We start from the raw sequence: 26,296 nt of genomic DNA, 5'->3' as shown, positions 1-26,296 counted from the left end.
AAGTGCAGGTTCCGAAAGTTTGTCGTTTTGTCGCTATGGTTACACACACACACACACGCACCGTTGGCAGTGCGCTCAAAGTCTGTCAGTTGTGCAGTTACCCAAAATCTCCTGAATGAAGTTAAAACCCATCATGTCACTGGATGAAATAAAATCCACTAGCAAAGATGCAAGAGGCCGCCTTATAAACGAGTGTGTGGAGGATATTGTCATTTCGCCGTAAGGTTTTGATGGAATCATTTATTTATAAGGAGGGCAACACTCCAGTCCAAAAGGTGGCGCTAATGCACATAAAACGGTTTATTTTATGTATGCTTCGGCAGCATAGACTGTAAAAAAAGATGGACGACTCGCCTTCGCTCTCTTCCATTGGTCAAAACTGAAGCCGCCAGTGTCCCGATATGGCGCTGACATCTTGGACTTGCGCCTGCGCAGATAGCGATCTAGGGACCAGTTCTGCGCAGTAGCTATGCGCAGTAGCAAGCAGGAAGTAAAGCCTTAAAGCCGCGAAATCAACGGCCCCGCCCCTGTGCCCCGCCCTCACTCTCCCTCGCAGAATGCACATACCGTAATCTGCACTGTTTTGGAAGTGGAGTCCTGCTCCTGTGAACTCTGTCTGCTCCGTTCCACTCCAATCTCATTAAAATAAGGTAAATACAATCTCCTCAGTCCTCCGAAGATCATGAAAAAAGCCTGTTGATGCTTCAGTGCCTCCTCGGCTCAGAGAGCTGTCAATCACAGCTGTCAATCACGACGTCACACCACCATTTTTAGAGCATTAAATAATCTAAAAAACAACTTATTTTAAAAACGAACACTTGAATTTACATTAGCGTGATACAAACTACAGTAAATGACAAAAAACAGCTTCGGAAAAAAGATATTTGAAGGGTAATTTAATTGTTTAGTTGGTCTCGCGTCCCATTGAATAACATGGGGAGGCGGGGTTTATGACCTATACTAGGACCACTCACCAGGGGGCGATCGAGACGTTTTGGCTTCACTTTTCAGGGCTTGTGCGGCACGCTTGTTCGGCAGCCAGTGTTTATTTCTTGTATGTAAATGTAACCAACAGTAACATAGTAGAAAAGAAAAACGTGGAAGTAAAAATACTGAAATAAATACTGATCAGTGCTAACATATTTTTGGTGGTTTTGTGTGCATTTTGGCGGTTTTTGAACAGTTTTTGGGCTGGAATACATCAGCTGGATCTGCCAAACAGATTTGGATGGTTGATTTTAACGTTACAACTAACGTTAAACAACAATATTATTCACAGACGCACTTTGTATTTGAGGGAGATTGCTGGTTTTCAGTTTGATCATTAGTTTTATTGTATTGTTAAAAACTGTCAAATTTAGCCTACTTAGAAGCAAATTTTTTTTATTTTATGTTGTGTAAAACAGGCAAATGATAGCTAATTAGCTAATGTGAATTCAATGTGCCATTGATACATGTCCATAAACTATGTAGAAGTAACATTAGTCAAAATGTTCACACAGAGATGAGTATCCTACAATACTTTAAGAGGAAGAGGACAGAGGAGAACGAGCTTGTAAGTTGTATGGATAGCTACATACAGTATATTCTAAAATTCACATAGTAAATGTACTTTAGATCTAGTACTAATAGAAAATTAGGCCAACGGCATGTCATCAGAGTTTGCATTGAAACCAGTTCTGTGTCCTCAAACATGTTACTTTCCTAGACAGGAGATGAAGAGACCACAGAACAGGGAGAGTTAGGTCCAAGTGAGAAACAGGTAATGGGAATATGACAGAATGCTAATTTTTGTAGGATAAAAGAATACATGGGAACTGTGTCCAACTAATTTAACTAGTTGTTGTTATGATTACCGTATTTTCCGGACTATAAGACATACTTTTTTTCATAGTTTGGCTGGTCCTGCGACTTATAGTCAGGAGCGACTTATTTATCAAAATTAATTTGACATGAACCAAGAGAAATGAATCAAGTTAAAACATTGCCGTCTCCATCCGCGAGAGGGCGCTCTATGCTGCTCAGTGCTCCTGAAGTCTACACTGAAAACATAGACTGCCCTCTCGCGGCTGTAGACGGTAATGTCTTCTCTTGGTTCTAAATAAATGCAACTTATTGTCCAGTGCAACTTATGTTTTTTTTCCTTGTCATGACGTATTTTTGGACTGATGCGACTTATATTTAGGTGCGACTTATAGTCCGAAAAAATACGGTGTATATATTTAAACGTAAAAATAGTTTATCGCTGAAGCTTTATAATGAAAAGCTACATAGGGCCCTTTGAAATCCTTTTTTTTTAATTCCAATTTTGTCAGATTCAGTGATATTCTACATTTAACAGCTGATTCCATTTTTTATATTTCCACCTTTACTGCATTGCGTCTTCTGTAGTGGTCCAGAAATATTGGCTTTTTGATGGCCGATGCCGAAATCATAGAGAGCAGGGTGGCTGATGGCTGATATAAAGCCGGTATATATATATATATATATATATATATATATACTTTATATTTATTTTCATCAATATTTAATAAATTAGAAAACAAATGTTCATTAGAAATGAGCATTTAGGTGCTTTATATATTTTTTATATATATATATATATATATATATATATATATATATATATATATATATATATATATATATATATATATATATATATATATATATATATATATATATATATAAATCTGGGGAATTTCCCCCGAACCTCCCCTGGCATTTACTGTCCTCCCCCCAAAATCGCTCCTACGCCCCTGAATCAAATAGTGAAATCCTCTCATAGCGCGCTGTGTACATGTGTAGCCTACATCATGCGTCAATACAGTGAAAAATAAGAGCTGAAAACACCACACGTGCTTTAGTGTGTGTGTGGTAGAGCACACACTGAGCACTCATTCCTAGAGACATGTAAAACAACACCTTTAATATTCACAGACACTAGTAGTCCCCATCGAGATTTTATTAAATATACAGCCCTACTTTTGATTTATTCATTCAAAAATGGCCGAATTCCGTGTCGTTCTGCTTTATACAGCAAGTTCCATTTGTGACTGAATTCCGCGATTCAATCGCAATTCAAACACAGACGGGGTGATTTTATGAATGAAAGTGTGAAAGTTCTGACACAAAACGAAGTTGTTATGTATCCTCAGGCTTTTTAAAAGTGGGTAACATATCACGTAGTAGACTACAGCACTGTAACGTTAGTTATTTATCATCTCAAAGTCTGTGCTTTCATTATAGCATCATTTCTATGGAATTACATATGCTTCAATAAAAATTAACGAAACTTTATAAAACTGAACGTAACTTTTTTAGAAACTATCAAAATATGCCATTAAAAAAAAAGAAAAGCACAGTGAAAATGAAAAAAAAAATGAACTCAGTCGCACAGATTTAACAGGTTCTTCAAATATGCTTCATTCTTTGTTAATGTTTTTCAAAGAATCGTTTTCGCTAAACGTGGATTGTGAATGCATTGCCACCAGGGCACCAGTTACTGCAGGGCCCCCCCACCACTTTAGCTCACCAACTATAGAGAGAAAAAAAATCCCCCGCATTTTTCTAAAACACTGCTGAAGTTGTTTTACATAAATATAATCTAGAATCATTCAGAATAACAGTTGCCAATTCCTTTACAATATACAATTAAGAAAATAGCTACTTGAAAAACTTAAAGCACTGAATAATATTATATTGTATAAAGTAATCAAATATACAATACATAGTTTTCACTATAAATTCAACATTCATTCTTATTTATTTTACAAAAGTGATTTAGTCAAGGGCAGTAAATTACTTTATTTCTGATGTTTGATTAACATTGACACAAATGGCGACAGCAGCTTTAAGACCTCAGGGTCTGAACTCAAGTCAAGTGCCCTGTGCAAAACCATCTCAAGTTCACCATGGTCTCAAAACCAGCATTTACTAAATGAATTCTCTCCCGGTGACATAACCACACGGAAGAAATTTTTGAAAAATAACCGTTGAAATGATGACTTCTGGTGAATATTGTGGAAACTAACTGATACATTTAAATTAATATATTTAATACAGTATAGCATATTATAATACAACTTATTAGGCCTATATATTTATAGAATAGTAAAGTAGCCCTAATCAATATACAAGACTGAACCACATAGATGTGAAATATAAAGGCTATCATGATCATTTTGCCAACAATGAACCATGGATTTTTTTTTAGTTTATAATACGTTTTAATTTTAACTTATGCTTTAACTTGTGCAAACTTATTCAATAGAATTAGACTTCTAGAATGCTCTTTCCAGTGCAAAAAAATAATAAATGCAGAGCACGAATTCTGAGTATGAGTCACCATACTGGGCTGAATGTCACGTCACTTTCACTACTTCACTTTCACTTTTTCACTACTTTCAAATGTCCTTATATAATTATACTTCCATTATAATTAACTTTCTTTCCAGTGCAAAACAATAATACAAAAAAAAAACAATTATTAATTAAATAATAATAATTTTCCTCCTCCAGATATCTTATTAAGAAACCCATCAGAAATGATTGACATTATGAGGGAGCGGGAGACCGTAACACAACAAGGGGGAGATGTATATGGAATGTTAGGCCACTTTCTTATCAACTATATTTGATTTTTAAAAATACACGATTACATCGCCTACCACATCAGCCTCGGGAATCGTCTGGTCTGACAGACAAGCAACCAACCTTGACGTCGCTTCCTCATGCGCCCGCAGCCTCTCGCACCTCTTGTGATTATCGCCTGATGCGGGCTATATCACACACTCCGCCGTGACAGACAGAAAAAACGCGACGGCATATGGTACAATTGGGCCTTGTATTCATTGTTCCTCACGCATTCCGGCTACGGGTAGTTATTTTCCCATTCAATTCTATATTTTTGTCCTCTTTTCTTTTTCGCCGGCTGCTCGGAGGTAGTCATTTTTACATTTCCCGCTGTTGTCACTTGTCGTCATCGTTGCTACGATACGTGACTCACAATGCCTGAAACGACCAATTAAAAGGGCATTCTCTGATGATGTTCCAATATGTTAAAAAGCTAACGTTACGCTGTTCAAAGACAAACGTGGAGAAATTAGTAGGCTATTTATTTATTTGTGCTAATTGCACAATGTTTAAGTTGTTTCATGTTTGTAGGTGTACAGGTACAGAAAAACAAAATAATTAAATATAAAATAGCACTGAAATAGGTTGCATTAGCAATTAAAGAAAAATAAATAAATAAATAAGCAAACCATGAGGTCAAAGTGTCTGAATAACTTTTGGTCCCATTTTTTTCTATCAATTTCACTAGTTGTCCGCTGTATGAAGATTTTTTTGGGTATAATATGTCACAGTTCGCTTTATTTTGCTATACTCACTTACCTAAATTAATTATAGTGTCCTGCACCTATTAAAACTTTTTAAAAACTTTTTTCAGCCAAGAGCAGTGAGCGATTTTCTTAATTTAATTTTCTTGGATTAACATTACAGCAGCCAGTGGCTAAATAAGGTGCGGTCACTTTATATTTTCACTTTTGACATATTTTGTATGTATTTGTCGGCACAAGAGCAAAAAGAGAATTGTGTGTTCAAGTGTTTTGAGATGCCTTTCTCTGCTTGAGCCCTAAACGCCAGAACACCGCGGTGTTGAATTGGGCTTTTTCACATCCTTTTCTGTTTGTTTAAACTGCGATTTGTATTTGTTCGTTGGGGTGCAGGAGGAAGTTCGAGGAGAACTTCACAAAGGAGAGCTCGGTTCAGTGTCGCTGTCTGTGAGACGCAGCTCTGAGAGACTGTGAAATGCATGCGCACCGAACACAGCGCGCGAGTAACCAGTTCAGCTTTCCCGCGTCTTGTTTTTGAATGATTTAAACTCTTTTGAATGTTTAAATTGGAAAGTGGTCAGGCTTAAAAACACATGAAAACGATAAGCTTTTGTGACGACACGCAGCAGTGGCCTGTCAACTGTCCTGATCGTCTTTTTAGGCCAGCCTCAGCCAGACGGTTGAGATCGCCGGGGGCCCCCACTCATCCGTGGGCCCCTATAATCGTCACCACCTTTCACCCCACTTGCGACGGCCCTGTCTTCGTTCATGGTCTGGCATATATATTAGAAGCTATGTGTGTGTCTGTCATGGATCTGTCTCTGAATTGATTCTCAAAAATACGGAACAAATTGCTTTCCGTATCAGTTCTATATGGAACAAGACTTTCATGTGTCAAATACGGGACGATTCCATATTATACAGAACGGTTGGCAACCCAGTAAGCTGCTCTGAGCTCTCTCTTGTATGTCGGTGCGTAATCACTGCATGAGTGAGAACATGGTGTGCGTGACTCCTGAGAGCGGTCTGGCTTGTCACACAGTAACTAAATGAGTCGGGTCTTTGCGAACCGTCACTATAATATTAATGATAATGATTCCATGATAATGCATGGAATATACGGCAAAGCGCCACTAAATAACAGGGCTAATGTGTGGGGGGCGTGAGGTAAGGCTTTGGCAATCAGATGGCTAGTGGTCAATCCGCCTTCAAGGGTAACTAAACCCCTGGTCAGAGCTTGACTCCACCCACTGGCAATATTTGAAAAATGCTGAAAAGTGGGCAGAGCACAGCGGAGATAGATGGGATGAACCGAGGGCGGGGCTGAGTGCGTGGGGCGTGAACCTGAGACTCGCAGTGACGGATTAATTGACAGCTGCTGTCAGAGTCGCTAAAATGGAGATTGACTGTAGTGACGCAAGTAGCTTTGCAACAGAGCGTTAATTTGAAGTAGAGGACTTTTCTCCCCCACCTTCACCTGAAGTGGAGGATGTCGATGTGTCTGTGGCCTGAGCCATATTAATTCGAGCCGCTGGCTCAAACTGTGGTCTTAACTCCCGCACCGCATCGCTTTTCAGTGCGAGCTGTGTGGAGAAGCCCATTTCCACCTCCATTGCATTGGAGAAGCAATCCCGTGTAAAATGCAGTTTGCACACTCTAGCTCTAGACGGGAAATCGTGGTCTTCCAGCGCCTAATTTTCAAGTCTGCTGGAAAACTATACGGTCCATGCTGTTGCAACCAGTAACCAGCACGTACCATCCTGACCACTGTAAATAAATCTACGCTAACTTGAAGCTATCCTAACTGAGGCAATACTATGCTACTAACTAACTATGCTTCTAACAATACTAACATTACACTAACAACTATGCTAATTAACTACATAGGCTACATGAAATAAAATAAATAACTATTTAAATGGTATGCTAAATAGATGCTATAATACTCTATCCAGGTCGTTTTCAATACTCGCAATTCCAACTCCTGACTCACTACAGTGATTTTGACGGAACAAGATGGTTTTATACTGCCAAGGGCGTGGTAGCTCGTACCAAGGGGCGTGGTGAGCTGGAAACTGCTTACGTCACCTGCCACCGCTTACGTCACTTGCCACCGCAACATCCAATAGGAAAAATCAACTGCAGTAGCCACCGTTCAACCTGAAGAGGGCAGCACTCAGACGTTTTTAAACCATATATTGTAGAAATAAAACACTTTATACTCAAATGTCAAAAAAGTTACTCGAATCAATGAACATCACTAATAAAGCCCCATTCTTACAGATCATTAACTAAAAAAATTGGTTTAGGGTTTAGTTACTCTTTAAGCTCCGCCTAGCCCTATTGTTAATGCGGCCATGATTGCCACAGATTTCACTTACAGTTCGCAGTTTTTCGTTTGGTGTTTTGACACAAACTTCTCGTGGGGGCGGGCTTAACAGTGACCTACTCTGATTGGATAGTGAGCTTTTGATTGACAGGTGCTCTCTGACCGGGAAGTACAGACGCCACTCAGTGGCGAGCATATTGGAATGCTCTCGCGCTGATTTGTATTACTAAATATGTAAATAATATTTGACCTTCGATCATCTCAGTCTGTAAAGATGAGCTCTTGTCCTTCAAGGCAGCTTGAAGTAAGCTTGTGTTACTGAATGACCCGCAACAAACTAGCACACCGTAACATGAAAAACTTACTTAGGGAAGTCGTGGCCTAATGGTTAGAGAGTCGGACTCCCAATCGAAAGGTTGTGAGTTCGAGTCCTGGGCTGGCAGGAATTGTGGGTGGGGGGAGTGCATGTACAGTTCTCTCTCCACTTTCAATACCACGACTTAGGTGCCCTTGAGCAAGGCATCGAACCCCCAACTGCTCCCCGGGCGCTGCACCATAAATGGCTGCCCACTGCTCCTGGTGTGTGCTCACAGTGTGTGTGTGTTCACTGCTCTGTGTGTGTGCATTTCGGATGGGTTAAATGCAGAGCACAAATTCTGAGTATGGGTCACCATACTTGGCTGAATGTCACTTCACTTTTCACTTTACTTCCGGGTTGGTACAAGTTTTGGCCGTAGACAAGAGCGGAAGTCCTTATATGAGCATTTCTGTCGGAAAAGCGCGCCGGCGTACACGTTGGCTAGAGGAGAGCGAGACCGCGCACATCAACGCGCTTCAAAATCGTAGGCAGCGCTGCGTAGGATTTGTTTGAGAATGCCTCCAAATAAGTGCATTTTTGGATGTGAAGGAAAGTTTACTGTGTCAGCTGCATTCATTAGCTAAGCATTAGTAAATAGTCAGTTCATGTTTTATAAAGCCTTCTGCCAAAATGAATAGTCATTAGTAAGCATTTTATAAATACAGCTATAATTAAATTGTTCATGGTTTATATGCACATTTATTTTGAGATTAAAGGCTGTAATCTTCAAAAACACATAAATAAATAAAAATAAAAAAACACAACACAGCACAGATCGATACAGAAGTCAGAAATATTTATTTCAAGATGCAATAAAAGGAAACTGTACACTTGAATATATATATATATATATATATATATATATATATATATATATATATATATATATATATATATATATATATATATATATATATAAGAACCCAGCGTTACATGAACAGTGGATGCCGTTTGTTTTCCCGGGGCAGTAACGGAGTGTATTAAGAGCATTTGTGTGTTGTGGTCATTTGAGTGACAAATGTTTTATAAACAAGGCCCAAGTCGACGCTGGATTTGCACATCATTTGCTATTAAAACATGGAGCCATCCCTGTGATAAAAGACCCCATTCATGTAAGTACAATTGCATGAGATTTCTGTATTTTTTTGGAAATCAGCACATAAGTGAATATGTTAATGGAAACAACACGAAACATCAGTATTATAGCTCCGCTCTCGGCATGCCTTCAGGAGCTCGGCTTTTACCGGAAAGAATCGCAAAGCTGTATTTTTCTTTTACAAATATGATAAAACTATAGACTTTTTGGATATATGAAGGATGCAGTACTACTCTATAGGTACTCAAGATTAACATGAGATTAGGTGAAACTGTGTATGTTATGTAACGTACCCTTTAAGGACCCAGAAAAGCAAAAGACATGAAGAGCTTGTGAATCAGAATCGAATCGTTGAATCTGAATCATTACCCAGAGAATTATGTATTACAGTTACACATTATACCTCTTGCGAGTTACACATAAAATACGTAGTATTGAGCAAAATAATAGAAAATGAATTTGTGAAAAAAACTGCAAGTGTGAACAAGAAAATCCTGGAACTGGAAATGTCTCCTGTTAAACTTTTTTTTTTTTATATATATATATTTAATATGAGCATATTGTTTGTTCTCAACATAATAATAATAATAAAAAGATCATATATATATATATATATATATATATATATATATATAGTACAGACCAAAAGTTTGGACACACCTTCTCATTCAAAGAGATTTCTTTATTTTCATGACTATGAAAATTGTAGATTCACACTGAAGGCATCAAAACTATGAATTAACACATGTGGAATTATATATGGAATTATATACATAACAAAATTACTGATTACTGCTTTGCACACTTTTGGCTTTCTCTTGATGAGCTTCAAGAGGTAGTCACCTGAAATGGTCTTCCAACAGTCTTGAAGGAGTTCCCTGAGAGATGCTTAGCACTTGTTGGCCCTTTTGCCTTCTGTCTGCGGTCCAGCTCACCCCTAAACCATCTGGATTGGGTTCAGGTCCAGGTCCAGCACCCCATCACTCTCCTTCTTGGTCAAATAGCCCTTGATGCCTTCAGTGCTATAGTGCTATATATATATAGCACCCTTTTTACAGGACAAACCTTTAAATATGAACCCAAAACATAAACTAATTGTATTATGAATTATGAATTGTATTTTTGTACATCAACGCATGCATGTCTTTGCTGCTGCTTTAGAATGTGAAGATCTGCTGGATTCAGTGCAGCAGGATGAAGGAGAGCAGAGAACAGCAGAGGAACAGGAAGCTCTGAGTGACGCTCTGAGCACCGTTACATAGGTTCCCTGAACAACATAAGACATCCTGAACATTAGGAACCGATGTTGTGGCATCACAAATGGCTTTAGAGACACAGCCTTTCACACCCACTGACTGTCCTCCGAAACTCCCTGAATGAAAAGAAAGAAAAGAAAGGTTAGTCTTAGTTTTACTGGTGTATGGGATCTGTTTCAAACAACAGAAATAAAAATGACTTTCTTCTTCCTTTAGCAGATTCTCACCTGTTGCTGTAATGCAGCGGTCTTCACTCCCCGAACAGCTCACTGTGTTTGAGCAGCTCTCCTCATCACAAGAGTAACATTTCATTCCATTGGAGATGGAACCTACAAAAGTTTTTTTTTTTTCTGTTCAAATTATATCTAATGAAACTTTATCTAATGACCTAGAAAGTCTGACTGTACATTTTAAATGATTATAGAAGTCTAATCACAACACTCACTGTGCTCGTCCAGATTTTATATTTGCAGAGACATGTCTCTCACATCAAACCTTACTCAAGGTCTGTACTCTAAAAATTTCTTTATTATAGCAGGATATATAATGTCTGATAATAGAAGTAAAATGAGTGTTGATTGGATTATTTGCCTATGAACATTAAGGTATCATACCTGAAGAATCCTGGGCATTACAAAGGTCAGTATCACAGCAGAAAGAAGACATCTTTGCACTGCCAAAGTTGTAGGACATGGTTTGACAGTTATTAGGTAAAGTACAACCTTTAACCTTTAATGTAGGACTAGTGTTACCTACAAAAAAAAAGGAAGGAAGAATGATACTGGTATGACAAGTTCACATGCACAGCAGAAATCTAATCTGCATATTCATTTGCACAAATATAACCGTCAATTTCTGTTCATCAACTGGTCTTACCTATTGGTGTCACTGCTGTTAAACTCATACACTTGGAAGATTCACCTTCACAAGTTATCTCCTTCTTATCCGCACAAGAACCCGTCAAATCATTACACTCATAACATCTGAGAGCATGTCCTTTAGTAATAAAACAGAGAGATGATGAGAGAGAGATCCTGTATTTGTACCTATTAAAAACAACCACTATTTATCTTTGTACCTCCGGTGAAAAGAAGGCCCAAAAGAAAAACTGAGACTTGCAGGTCCATCTTTGTTTAGGAGGTGAATGAGATACAGTAATGTGTTTTGGTGCCGTTTTTATATCCTAGAAAAAGGGGATGAAGATATTTCAGGAAATAGAAATGAGGAATAAGGAAATTAGTCTTTTTAATGAATGTGTATAGTAGATTTACTTCTGTCAATCTATTTACAATAGGTACAATACCTTAAAAAGAAAAAACTGGATTTATCAGATTCAGTCAGCTATGAAATGAGAAGAAGTGGGTTTAAAAAAAGCAGATGCACCAAATCTTCCTCTTTCTGGAGAGTTTCTCAAAAGCATTCATACGCTAATGATCAGAAGTTTGGAATAATTACACTTTTAAATGTTTTTTAAATAAGTCTCTAATGCTCACCAATAATACTTGTATTTGACAAAGCATCCTGAAAAAAACTTAGATTTTTTTTTTTATGGAAACTTTTATACTTAATAGATTTTTGAAGGATATTTGTTGAATAGATAATTCTATTCTGAAAATTGAGCTGGAGGGCCACTGTCCGGCTTCGATCCTAATTAAACACACCTGAACCAGCTAATCATGTCTCCAGGATTACTGCAAGCTTCCAGAAAGGTGTGTTTGGGCAGGTGGACGGATGTGGCTCCTCTGAAATATACATGCAGTATCCCTACTCTGTAATATATTACTATTGTAATATACACAATTTACTTGTTAAACAAAATAGAAAACTTTCTAAAACATTCTGTTCTGTACCAAAGGAAAGACAGCGTGGTTTGCATCGTTGAGGGTGTGTAAGTGAATGTTCACTTTTGGGTGAACTGTACCTTTAAACACAAACTGATGCTCTAAGTTTTTAATTAGCAGCACATTAGATTATGTTTTAGATTAAAATCAGTTCTTGAATTAGTTGAGTGTTATTCACCAAAAGCAAGCCTGAACAGGTAGCAGATAAAAGATGAGTAAGAGATTTAATTACGGTGCATCTTTACAATACAAATCTGGACCTGAAAGACTTCAGTTTACATAAGAAAGCTTAAGGTTTGGCCTGGTGGGTGGAATGATGGGTAATGACTGAGTATTCAGGAATGAAGAAAGAAAAATCGTGGGAATGAAAATAAAAACAAATAGAAGGTAAGATAAAGGAAAGGTTACTTGCCCAGAAAATGGTAGACAAATATGTAATGAAAGGGTGGAGTAAGTTGAGTCATCCTTTTTGATGGAGCAATGCATAATTTTTTATGTTCAAAAAAAGCATGTCAAATCTTGCTGTTTGTAATTATAAGTATTTTCATGCCACCTTTTTATGATTTAGCGTGCATGTGAAGTACAGTGATACTTTTCCATCAAATATCATGTTGATAACTTTGTCATTAACGAAGCACTAAACATGATGGCTTTGAGGAAAGATGCCTGAGTGATTCTGCTTGCTTTGGCATTATTTTATTTATTTTATTGTGTATATCCTACAAAACACATAGATCTATACATAAACAGACACTTCAAAATATGAAGGGTCTTACCCATTTGCAGGAAGTAGCATTAAACTGGCTTGATTGTCAAATTTGAGGAAATGCAAAGCAAGAGTGCCATTTCCTAGCATTCTTTGATTGTTAAATTAATATGGACAATCTTTTATTTGCATGTTTTATTGTGCTTATAATGCTCGTTATTCAGAAATATTGATGATAACTTTATTATTATTGATTACCCAGATATTATTTACTAAAACATACAAAACCAAAATGATTGAAACATTAGACTGACAACCTCTTTATGATTTATGGGTTTCAATCCCAGTGAAAGCCAATCTTGATGTTAGGTAATGCATTCATTTTTTCCTACAGACATTTTGTAACAACTCCCAATATTATTACTCCCAATATTGGGAGTTGTTCAAATTCGAGGAAGGTCTTTTTGAATCTGGCCTTGAAGAGCTTGAAGTACCTGAACCAAACCCAGACCTGAACCTCTGAATGTGAAACATCTGTGTGGAGTGGAAGCTGTCATTGCAGTAAAGGGAGGATCAGATCCCTATAAGCGCGTGAATAAGGCTTTGAATTAATTTAAACATTAAGTATTCAGAAGGAACACATGAGTGTGATGTTCAGGTGTTCATACGCTTTTGCCCATTCAGTGCATCTTTACACTGATGTCAGTGTGAGGTAATGCATATGAATGTTATGGTTTAAATATTTATATTTCTGTTGATAAATTATTGACTGAGACATTATAGTAAAATAAGTTAGTTTTGATAAAAAATCTTATTCAAGGCAGCTACAGGTGAATCCTGTTATTACTTGTCTGGTCCTCTAGATGGCACTCTCGTATTTAAATAATAGCATCGCTGTCTGGAAAACGGTTTTGTTTTTACAGTTGTACAATGAGCTAGTTTTAGTTTAGAGACTAACTAGACTATTCCTTAATGTCAAATCTTATTTTTTCAGTGCTTGACTAATGAACTGTGGGTACTTAACTTTTAAAGGTTCTGCTTTAAAATAGCAAATCATCAGTTGTATAACAGCCTATATGACATGAATAAAATGTAGAGCTAATTTTTATTTTTTGTAGAAATATATCTTTTAATATATTTTTAATTTAGAAATAAGATACTTTTGGCTAGTAGAGTCTTTCAACTCAACTGAGCTGCTGTTTCAACCGATTTGAACAAAAGTACTTATCTTTATGAACTAACTGTGGAAAATATGAAGTATTTATAAGTATTAGTGATCATCATTCTTAAGTAGACAAATAAAGTTTATATAAAAAATTAATTTATTATAAAATGTTATGTTTTTTATGTTATTATGCTATTTACATTATAACTTATTATTATTGTATTTATTTACTTATATTATTGTGAATTCTTTTGGACTTGAAGCATGAAGCTTTAAAGTAATACACACACACACACACACAAACATGTACGTGGATTGCTGGATTCAGTGCAGCAGGATGAAGGAGAGCAGAGAACAGCAGAGGAACAGGAAGCTCTGAGTGACGCTCTGAGCCCCGTCAGGACTCTGGATGTTGATCTCGGTGACACTCTGGTTGACACTAACACTGTTACACAGGTTCCCTGAACAACATTTGATGCCCTGACCACTAGGAAGCAATGCTGAGGCATCACAAACCTTTTTAGAGACACAGCCTTTTGCAGCAAATGATTGGCTTGGGATATTCGCTGAAAAGAAAGAAAAGAGTTAGAAGTGAAAGCTGAAGTGACATAAAATAATTGTGCAAGCTTCCCACTGGCAAACAGAACTATCAAATGTTCAAAATAAGACCCACAAATGATGACTTTAGCAGATTCTCACCTGTTGCTGTAAAGCAGTGGTCTTCACTCCCCGAACAGTCTCTTATGTTTGAGCAGCTCTGCATATCGCAGTAGAAACATTTCTTTCCATTGGGAACATCATTGGGGATATCAAAGTTGGTAGAACTGGAATCTACAGAAGGATCTGTACAAAATACAATGAAACAATTCTAAAGGCTACATTCAATCAATTTCTACAATTATGAATTGAATGTCCTATGGATGTAAAATCAGTGTTGAATATTTGTAATTTGCACATTATCAGGAAAGTACAATACCTGGAGCATCTTGGGCGTTACAAAGGTCCGTGTGACAGCAGAAAAAAGACATATTTTCAATGCTGAAGTTTGTGTACCCACTTATACAGGAATATGATGGAAAGCAACCTTTTATCTTTGCCTTTGTAGTGGTGTCTCCTAAAAAACATAAATTACACAGGAATGAAAACTGCTCATAACTTTAATGGTGAATTTATTTTTAAATATGCCGAAATAGATGAAAAAACTTTCTAATTACAACTGTAAAGCAAAGGAGAAAAGACAAAATTAGCAATATAAAATGACCGCTTCGGTCTAAAAGACCAGCAGTGAAACACTGAAATGTAGAATTTTTCTCATTTCAAAAATCTTTTCAAATACAAATACAAATTGTATTATTAACAAAACTTTCTAAGTAAAAATGTTTGAAGTGACAAAAATCTGTATATAATATGCTTGCAATCATAAATCTTATATTTGCATTTAAATATATATTTGCTGCACCCCCATCAGTGAAATATGACAGTTAATCACTGGACTTACCGTACTGTGTTATAGTGGTTGAACTGAAGCATGTTTGAGATTCAGGACATACTTTCACATTTTGATCCGCACAAGACCCTACACATTCATAACATTTGAGAGAGTGTCCTTAAGTAATAAAAGAGAGACATAGTGAGAGAGAAATCCAATTATTTGTTTGTATAAAAGAGAGATTAAAGTGATTTGTCTTTTTACCTGCAGTGAAAGAAATTAACAGAAGAAAGACTGAGAATTGTACATCCATCTTTGAGAAAAATGAAATAATGTGTTTCAGTGCTCATTTTATATCCTAGAAAAGGGACTGGCCTTTGTGAGATAATGACTGCTTCGGGAAGTAGAAATTAGGAGAATCTGTAAATCTGTAACGTAATATACCCAGGATTGCCCAATCCTGCTCCTAAAGGACCAGTGTCCCACAGAGTTGAGCTCCTGTCTTGAATAAACACACCTGAACCGGCTAATCAAGGTCTTCAGGATAACTGGAAACTTCCACGAAGGTGTGTTTGGGCAGGACAGATGTGACATCTCTGCAATATACATAGCCCTATTCTGCATCATGAATACAACAGAAATTATATCAGAATAAAATACACCAGAAAACAAAATGTACATGATCACCAAAATACAAAACCTTGCTAAAATGACCATCTTCTTTTAACAGATACTATTTCCTTTTAACGGCCAGGTTTGCATAGAATGAGCATGAGGTGAGTAAATGAATGTTCACTTTTTAGTGAACTATACCTTTAACAACAAACTGATGCTCAAACTAGCAGCACCACATTAGTTTGTTTTCCATTGAGATCAGTACTTGAAAACTTTAGCATTATATTCACCAAATACAAGCCTGAGCAGGAAACTGGATCACGTCAAAGATGAGTAAGAGACTGACAAAAGAGATTTAATATTTATAATTGAAATCTGGATCTGACCGTTAGTGTTTTGCTTATGAATGCTTAGGTACAGCCTGTGTTGTTGATGGGAACGTATTGAGAAACCAGGCCAAGATTAGTTATTTTCTTTGCACATCAGTATAATGTGGTGTTCAATTAAAGGATTAAAATGGGTGTAGTAATAATACATGCATTTAACACATTGGATATTATTGATGATATATGTTTCTGCTTAACATGGTTTTTATTTCATTTAAATAATTTTTTTTTACAAACCAGAGATCTAATTAAAAATGGAAACTTCAAATATGAAAGATCTAGCCAGTTTGTAGGAAGTAAAAATGTAATTTGCTTGATTACGAAACTTGGGGAAATTCAAAGCAGGCCTGACATTTCTCATTATTCTTTGGTTGAATATTAAAGTCATTTTTCATAGAAAATAATTTACTAGAATGTTCTGTTTCTTGTTCAATAATATATGATTTTAGACATTTTTATGTTCAGTTGTTTTCTCCATTTCACGTATTTCTTTTAGGTTTTGTTCATGTTTTCATATATTTCATTGTGAAGTTTGCCATTGTCATGTTCTGTTTTTGTCACATTCAAATGAGTTCAAGTCATCATTATTATTGATTACCTAGATTATATACAGTATATATATATATATATATATATATATATATATATGTGTGTGTGTGTGTGTGTGTGTGTGTGTGTGTGTGTGTGTGTGTGTGTGTGTGTGTGTGTGTTTACTAAATAAAAAAAATGATTAACTGACAGTTATTTCTCAACTGGCTGTATGATTCAGTCATCTTGTAAAAGTTTGAAGACACCTCCTTATGATTAATGGGTTTGCAATCCCAGTGAAAGCTAATCTTGATGTTCTGTCCGTCACTTTCTACAGATATTTGAGGAAGGTGCTTTTGAATCTGGTCTTTAAGAGTTTGATGTTCCTGCACCAAACCCAGACCTGAACCTCTGCTTTAAGAAGTAACTGTGGGAGTCAATGAAACAAAACAGTATGGTTGTGGAACGCAATGAGAAAAAGTATTTGTTGCATGGAAGACATTATGCAACAGTAGCACCCTTTTGTGGCTGTATTGCAAATACAATACATGTATCTTAAGTTTTTACAAGCAATAAAAAAAAATGTTTTATTTTTATACATGCAAATACAAAAACAGCTAATGCATTATAAGAAGAGGGACAACTAATTATGAAAAAAAAATATTGATCTGTTCTTTAGGTGTTTATTGTCAGCAGTTGCAAAGATGTAGGTGTACAAATGTTAACTGTTTCCACCTGCTGTTAATGAATGCTAAATGCAATTTTTAAATATAACAGTATTTCAATCAATCATACTGCATAAACATATGTTGCCACTGTTAAACTTTAGCACTAGTGTTTATGCACAAGAACTCAGTGTCCTTTAGTAAGAGACACTGATATCTGTATTTGTACCAAACAACAATTCAAACATGATTAGACTTTGCACCTGCAGTGAAAAAATTAATAGAAGAAAAGTAATGAATTGCTATGATCTTTAGATGGTGAATGAAATAATGTGCAATAAATGAAATACTGTTGCAGTGTTTATTTGATAGATCATTAAAAGGGATGGGTCTTTAGGAGAAAGTCTAACAGAAAAAAAAGAACATTTCAGTAAATTGAAATTAAGGATGCATAATCACATAATTGGTCATATTAGGAATGTTTAGGGTTTCTTCACCCAACCAGTTAAGAATTACATGAATTTTGGCAACTAGGCTTCTTAAAGGGATAGTTCACACAAAAAATAAAATTCTGTAATCATTCAATTTTTGGGTGAACTATCTCTTTAATCACACACTCGTGTTCAGCATTCCTAACCTCCTGTTCTGAAATCACATTCAATTTTTCAGCTGTTTGAAGTTGTTGCTAAATGGCTTTGCTCAGGTCAAATCTGGGCAGGGCTTGACAAAAGATTTCATTGTACATCTTTACTTTATAAACCTTTGCACCTTACAGTCGAATGCAAGTTTATATAAAAAATGCTTTTAAGATCAGCCGTCTTGGTGATGAAGAGCCAAGATAGAAACAGAAAGCCAAGATTAGTTTATATTATTTTAACTTGAATATATTGTTGGAACTAGCTAAAACATTAAAATAGGTATAATGTGTAGGTATAATACGTAGACGATTAAAATAAGTATAATGTGACCTAGCTGGATTGATAATATGTGGCAACTAAAATAAGTGTGAAAAGTAAAATCTCTTTCATTCATCGCAAGATGGAGAAGATTTTCCACAAGAAGTTTTGCATATGCACTGAGAGAAATTTAAATGATAATGTTATAAAAGGAGGACAGTGCAAGATTATTTTATATAAAACAAATAACGATTGAATTTGACAGTTTGTGATTATACAGTTAATTTTAACTTAAAAAACCCCACTAAAGTAAGTAGTAATGTGTAATGAGGGTTCCAAGTTTATAGCATTAGACGAAAGACTAAAGACTAAATCCTGAAGAAAAATCAAATTGTGATCAATAAACAGCACGTGTCCTTTATCTTCTTATGAACTACAGTTACACTTTGTACCTTTGTGTCTGTAACTGTAAAAAGAAAATTTGTGATAGTTGAAATGCAAATATTGTAATACAAACTATTTTTTTAAATAATTAAATAATTGTCTTTCATGTTTCTTCTGAACACAATAATGATTGAATCATTTTTTAAGAAAGATCTTAATCTTTTAATTGTTGCTGTATATCGTTTGGTTGTCTTTGCAGTATTAAAGGCTTTATTAAATATGACCCCAGGAAAAGCTGATTTAATATTTAATTTCATAAATGTCACAAGAAAATTCAAATCAAATCAAATCAAATAAAAAATGCATATGACATAGAAAATTTATATTCAGTAAAGTGTGTCTCATTGTAGAAGATCTGCTGGATTCAGTGCAGCAGGATGAAGGAGAGCAGAGAACAGCAGAGGAACAGGAAGCTCTGAGTGACGCTCTGAGCACTGTTACACAGGTTCCCCTCACAACATGAGATGCTCAGAACATTTCTAACCGATGTTCTGGTATCACACAAAGATTTAGAGACACAGCCTTTCACAACCACTGACTGGCCTTCGATACTCTCTGATAAAAAGAAAGAAAACACGGGTTGAGTCTAAGTTGTACTGGTATACATGATATGAATTAAATGTTTAAACATCAGAGAGATTAAAAACAACAGCAACAGACAACTTTAATCTTCTTTCTTCTTTCTTTTCCAGATTCTCACCTGTTGCTGTAATGCAGCGGTCTTCACTCCCTGAACAACTCACTGTGTTTGAGCAGCTCTCCTCATCACAAGAGTAACATTTCATTCCATTGGGGGAATTTGTGCTGGGATCTACAGGAGGAAAAAAAGTATTCTTTTATTTTATTATTTTAAGAGATGATTTAAAAACATTGTGCCGATCTGATATAGGCTGGAAGGCTGTTCCACAGCTTAGGACCAGCATCTGCAAAAGCTCTATCGCCTCTATGGTTTAACCATGATCTGGGGACAGAGAGAAGTCTTTGATCACCAGTCATCAGATTTCGTGTAGGATTGTATGGATAAAGTTGATCAGATAGATAGCCCAGTGCCAGATTATTTATAGATTTAAAAACATAGAGAAGAATTTTTAACCAAATTCTAAGATGCACAGGTAACCAATGCAACGATTTCAAAATTTGCGTAACATGATCAAATGTACATTGTCTTTTTTTTTAGATTTAGAAATGCCATACAGAGAGTTGCAGTAGTCCAAGCGAGATGTAATGAGCGCATGGATAGCAATCTCTAAATTTTTCACAGAGAGAAAAGATTTTATTTTAGGAGAGAAGGCGTATCTGAAAAAAAAAAACAGTTACTAATAATAATAGCATTTTTTTTTAATCAAATTTGAGACTCTGATCCCAGAAGTATAAAGAGCAAGGTTGTCCAGTTCGATTCTTCTGCTCCCTGAATTTTCACCAGAGCCAAAGACTATAACCTCAGTTTTTGATTCCACAGGAAAGTTAAGCAGGCAACGAAGAAAAATTATCTAATCTGACAAGAAACTTCTATTTGTTAATTATGATTTGAAGTATAGTACAGACTGTCCTTTGGGAATAGAAAGAGTTTTGACTTCAAAGATGATCATTTGCATATGGTCAGTAAATCAGACAATACCTGGAGCGTCTTGGACGTTACACAGGTCTGTGTTACAGCACACTGCAGACGTCCCCACAATCCCGAGGTTCATGGATCCATTTGCACAGTCAGGAGCACAATCTTTTAACTTCTGGTTAATGCCACCTAAAAACATAAATGATTCAGAAAAAAACAGATCTACAGTGCACATTATTTTGATGGAAAATTGATTTATATGTATGTCAACATTTATAATTCTTCTCATTTTTAGATTCAACTTGTATCTGAGAGAAAACAAATGAAATATCAGAAATCTTTATAGAATATTTTGTGTTTGAATCTGTAAAAATCCTCCAGGAAAAATTAGTAGAAGTTTTGTGACAAGTTACATTTCAATCCGTCATTTTGGACTCACCAAATTGTGTCACTGTTGTTGTACTCATGCACTTGGAGAATCCACTGGGACATGTTTTTACCGTTTGACCCGTACAAGAACCCGTCACACTACTGCACTCATAACAGCTGAAAGAGTGTCCTTTAGTAATAAAACAGAGAGACATCAATAATCTGTATTTGTAATCAATAACATTACAAACACTATTTGTCTTTGTACCTGCAGTGAAGAAAACGAACAGAAGAAAAACTGAGATTTGCAGATCCATCTTTGATCAGGAGCTGAATGAAACAGTGTCTGTTTCAGCACTCATTTTATAGCTTAATTAGAAGGTGTGGGTCTTTATGAGCATATTAAAGTGTAACAGAAGCTAAACACATTTCTGGAATCAGAAACTTACGTAATTTATAAGATAAAGGGATGTCTGATAAGGAATTGCAGCCTACTAAACCGTTTTAATGGGACAGTTCATCCAAAAATTACCTATATTTTATCATTTATTTATGTCATTCCAAACCTGTTTGACTTACTTTCTTCAGTGGAACACAATAAAATATATGTAAAAAACGTCCTTGTGTTTGTTTGTTTGTTTGTCTGTGTGTGTGTTTGTCCATAAAATGAAAGTGACTGGGGTTCAGTGTTGTTTGTGCCCCAAAAGTCTTTAAATATCTTCTTTTGTTCTGCAGAAGAAAGAATCGCATACATGCTTTGTATATCTTCAAATGCTGTATTATCTGTACATATTTACATTCAGTAACTAGAACCAATACAGTTTGTATGATCACTTTAATATACTATATTGTTGTAAATTTTATAAGGTTTTATGACACTCACCCTCACACACTGGGTGCATGAAACATTGTGTTTCAACAGAACCATAGTTTCCTTTTCTCTGAAATAATTAAAGATCAGACTGGAGGTGTTAGAAGCTGTAATGACCTTGAACCCATTAGATTGCGTTACACTTGCGTTACAGTGAAATTCGTGACATTTGCCAAGTATGGTAACCCATACTCGTAATTAGTGCTCTGCATTTAACCCATCCAAGTGCACACACACACAGCAGTGAGAAGTGAACACACACCTGGAGCAGTGGGCAGCTATAGATCAGCGCCCAGGGAGCAATGGGGGTTCAGTGCCTTGCTCAAGGGCACTTTATGTATGCACTGTAAAAAATTACTTTGATTTTAACTGTAAAAAACAAACCTGTTAAATGGTTAATGGTAATTTCCCGTAAAATTCCCAGAATTCCCAACTGCGTTGCATTTCAAATTTTGTTTGAATTGGAAGTTTTTCTTTGAAATAACTGTTTCGTCTTATTTTTTTAAATATATAATATCAATACAAAGTATCATGTCATCATACCCCACTATCATTTCATTGTATCCTGCTGGATTTTGCTTTAATGTGCCACTGTGGGAGTAAATGAAACAAAACTCTTGAAGAGTTTGATGTTCCTCCACCAAACCCAGACCTGAACCTCTGCTTTAAGAGGTAACTGTGGGAGTCAATGAAACAAAACAGTATGGTTGTGGAACGCAATGAGAAAAAGTATTTGTTGCATGGAAGACATTATGCAACAGTAGCACCCTTTTGTGGCTGTATTGCAAATACAATACATGTGTCTTAAGTTTTTAAAAGCAATAAAAAAATATTTCATTTTTATACATGCAAATAGAAAAACAGCTAATGCATTATAAGATGAGGGACAACTAATTGATAAAACAATTATGGAAAAAAAATGATTGAGCTGTTCTTTAGGTGATAACAAATGTTATCTGTTTCCACCTGCTGTTAATTAATGCTAAATGCAATTTTTAAATATAACAGTATTTAAATCAATCATACTGCATACACATATATTACCACTGTTAAATTTTAGCACTTGTTTTTCTGCACAAAAACTCATCGGTGTTCTTTAGTAATAAAGAAAGATGGGTCTTTAGGAGAAAATGTAAGTCTTACAGAAAAAAGTAAAAATGAATGAAACGAGTTACATTTCAGGAAATTAAAATTTAGGCTTGTATAATTACATAATCGGTCATATTAGGAATGGTTAGGGTTTCTTCCAGGGGGGCAGGGTTTCATATTTTTTTGAAGCACCCCTGGGCGCCGCCATTGGCTAGCGGACCCCCACCTGCTGTTGGCATCCCATTGACTCCCATTCATTTTGGCGTCACTTTGACAGCGAATAACTTTACATCTGAGGCGTTTAAAGACTCGATTTGTCCATTCATTATTTCTAAAGAAACACGAAAATGTGTAAAAGGCTCCATTACCTTGTATCTTATGTTATGGCCCCGTAGAAGCAGTTTTTGTAAAAATAGGCTAACGATTGCGTCATAACCAGCGACTCTCCGTCGCACAGTAGAAAAATTACCGTATGGACAGGAGGAGAAGCTCGCAGGCAATCTTTTACTGTCTATAAGGCTATCGGGGGGATCTGGAGGCATGAAGTCAAGGGAGAAGCCCATAGAGAGTCCATAAAAGCAACAGGACAAAATTATTCAACAACATCTGCAAGATTCGGTGGGTGATTCAGATTTCTCTTGGCACAGCGATTAGAAGACTTACAACTGTCAGACAGGTTGCTCACATGACATTTACGTCCTCAAGCCTAGTTTGAGTCTGCGCAGTACACTCGTGTACCAATTAAAAACTTCATAATCTTCGGGAAGAAGGAGGCGGGAACCGGCGGACAATCAAATATAAACATTAATTACAAAATAAAGACAAAACAGTGCGTCAGCTCCTCACGGACGACTGACGCGCACAAATAAAAAGCAAACACAAACTAAAGCCCAGGCCTGGTCCTCTCTTGTCCGTCACTGTCGTCGCTCCGGTTTTATATCCCTCCATCTTCTCCGTGGGTCTCGCTCCTGTTCCCACGTCTCTCGGCCCCGCCCCACTCGTCACAGCTCGACTCCCAGGAAGTGCGTGCTTCTAATTCACTTCACTTGTCTCCGTTGAATCCAATGGGGTCACTGTGTCCATTTCTTTTACTGTCTATGGTTTCTTCACCCAACCAGTTAAGAATTCAATTTAACATCAACATCAATTTTTGCAACTAGGCTTCTTAAAGGGATAGTTCACCCAAAAATTACAATTCTGTAATCATAACATTTTTGGGTGAACTCTTTAACCACAAACTCATATTCAGTATTCCTAACCTCCCTATTCTGAAATAACTTAAGATCACATTCGATATTTCATCTGTTTGAAGTTGTTGCTAAATGGCTTTGCTCAGGACAAATCTGGGCAGGGCTTGACAAAAGATTTCATTGTACATCTTTACTTTATAAACCTTTGCACCTTACAGTCGAATGCAAGTTTATATAAAAAATGCTTTTAAGATCAGCCGTCTTGGTGATGAGGAGCCAAGATAGAAACAGAAAGCCAACTTGAATATATTGTTTATTGTTTTAACTTGAATATATTGTAGCAACTAGCTAAAACATTAAATTATTAAAATAGTTATAATGTGACCTAGCTGGATTGATAATATGTGACGACTAAAATAAGTGTGAAAAGTCTCTTTCATTCATCGCAAGATGGAGAAGAATTTCCACAAGAATTTTTGCATATGCACTGAGAGAATGAGAGAAAATTAAATGATAATGTTATAAAAGGAGGACAGTGCAAGATTATTTTATATAAAACAAATAACGATTGAATTTGACAGTTTGTGATTATACAGTTAATTTTAACTTAAAATAAACACCACCATAGTAAGTAGTAATGTGTAATGAGGGTTCCAAGTACAGCACTAGCCGAAAGACAGTTTTTATCCTTAAGAAAAAACTAAAATCATCAATACCCAGCACTTTACCTTTATCATCTGATGTATTACAGTTACAATTTGTACCTTTGTCTGTGTAACTATAAAAGTACAAATTTGTGATAATTGAAATGCAAATATTGTAAAACAAACTATTTGCCGATCCATGATCAGGAGCTGAATGAAACAGTGTCTGTTTCAGCACTCATTTTATAGCTTAATTAGAAGGTGTGGGTCTTTATGAGCATATTAAAGTGTAACAGAAGCTAAACACATTTCTGGAATCAGAAACTTACGTAATTTATAAGATAAAGGGATGTCTGATAAGGAATTGCAGTCTACTAAACCGTTTTAATGGGACAGTTCATCCAAAAATTACCTATATTTTATCATTTATTTATGTCATTCCAAACCTGTTTGACTTACTTTCTTCAGTGGAACACAATAAAATATATGTAAAAAACGTCCTTGTGTTTGTTTGTTTGTTTGTCTGTGTGTGTGTTTGTCCATAAAATGAAAGTGACTGGGGTTCAGTGTTGTTTGTGCCCCAAAAGTCTTTAAATATCTTCTTTTGTTCTACAGAAGAAAGAATCGCATACATGCTTTGTACAGTATATCTTCAAATGCTGTATTATCTGTACATTTTTACATTCGGTAACTAGAACCAATACAGTTTGTATGGTCACTTTAATATACTATATTGTTGTAAGGTTTATAAGGTTTTATGACACTCACCCTCACACACTGGGTGCATGAAACATTGTGTTTCAACAGAACCATAGTTTCCTTTTCTCTGAAATAATTAAAGATCAGACTGGAGGTGTTAGAAGCTGTAATGACCTTGAACCCATTAGATTGAGTTACACTTTTTAGTGAAAGTGAAGGTCGTTACAGTTTATGTATCTATGCATTAAATGATTTTAACATTAAAAGTGAGTAGTTCTAACATATAATAATCAAATTGAACCAAAAGTGGGCTAAAATAAGCAAAGAAATAAGGGTAAAACATATTTAAAAAATGATATGTTGATGAAATTAAATGAGTAGTTTTGTTTAAACAAGCAAAACAATAGGGTTTTGAAATATCTGTGTATTATTTTAAGCAATATTTGAGTACAGGCCTAATGAAAATAAATAACTGATATAATAATTGATATTTTTTTTGTTTATTTTATGTTAAGCTCTAAATATAAAAAAAAATATTAAAGTATTTAATCAAAATTGTAAGTATTATAATTAAAACTAACACACAGTATAATATAATTTTTTTAAATGCTGTTATATCTTAAACAACCTTTTGTCTTCTATAAACCTTTTGTAACTATAAAGACTCACACTCTCCTTTGTCTCCTGCGAGACGCAGCCCCAGCCCAGGTTCTCGCAGATGGAACAGCTATGAAGATGATTCGAGAAAGCGGGGAGTGCGTTTCATGTCACCTAACAGAGAAAAGCGCCGCTATCAGCCGGGAAACTAACTGTAGCTGATGTTGCGGCC

At 35.9% G+C, this 26,296-nt stretch overlaps 3 protein-coding genes across 4 annotated transcripts in view; 1 reads left to right on the top strand and 2 right to left on the bottom strand.

The window, feature by feature from the left end:
* The window catches only part of LOC132130933 (calcium channel flower homolog), a 364,794-nt gene that overhangs the window by 252,605 nt on the left and 85,893 nt on the right, over positions 1–26,296 (top strand). The gene's annotated exons all lie outside the window — the stretch shown is intronic.
* LOC132130726 (urokinase plasminogen activator surface receptor-like) overlaps positions 10,236–26,296 on the bottom strand; it is an 81,554-nt gene continuing 65,493 nt past the window's right edge. Inside the window, exons 2-5 of the mRNA XM_059542520.1 lie at positions 11,252–11,371; positions 10,990–11,127; positions 10,603–10,704; positions 10,236–10,491 (exon numbers count right to left, since the gene is read on the bottom strand). Coding sequence (XP_059398503.1) covers positions 10,301–10,491; positions 10,603–10,704; positions 10,990–11,127; positions 11,252–11,371 — 551 coding nt within the window. The 3' untranslated portion in view covers positions 10,236–10,300. The remainder of the gene's footprint in view (positions 10,492–10,602; positions 10,705–10,989; positions 11,128–11,251; positions 11,372–26,296) is intronic.
* Positions 19,227–26,296, bottom strand: part of LOC132130727 (prostate stem cell antigen-like) — a 32,038-nt gene continuing 24,968 nt past the window's right edge. Inside the window, exons 1-5 of one of the 2 annotated variants that reach the window (XM_059542521.1) lie at positions 21,243–21,354; positions 21,045–21,164; positions 20,669–20,794; positions 19,751–19,861; positions 19,230–19,605 (exon numbers count right to left, since the gene is read on the bottom strand). In XM_059542521.1, the coding sequence (XP_059398504.1) occupies positions 19,415–19,605; positions 19,751–19,861; positions 20,669–20,794; positions 21,045–21,164; positions 21,243–21,291 (597 nt within the window). In that variant the 5' untranslated portion in view covers positions 21,292–21,354 and the 3' untranslated portion in view covers positions 19,230–19,414. Of the gene's footprint in view, positions 19,606–19,750; positions 19,862–20,668; positions 20,795–21,044; positions 21,165–21,242; positions 21,355–26,296 lie in introns of those variants that run through there. The other variant, XM_059542522.1, reaches the window with a different exon arrangement.

The sequence above is a fragment of the Carassius carassius genome, chromosome 47 (genome assembly GCF_963082965.1).
Source record: "Carassius carassius chromosome 47, fCarCar2.1, whole genome shotgun sequence".
Classification (NCBI taxonomy): Eukaryota; Metazoa; Chordata; class Actinopteri; order Cypriniformes; family Cyprinidae; genus Carassius; species Carassius carassius.
This window is presented reverse-complemented; position numbering and strand designations above follow the sequence as displayed.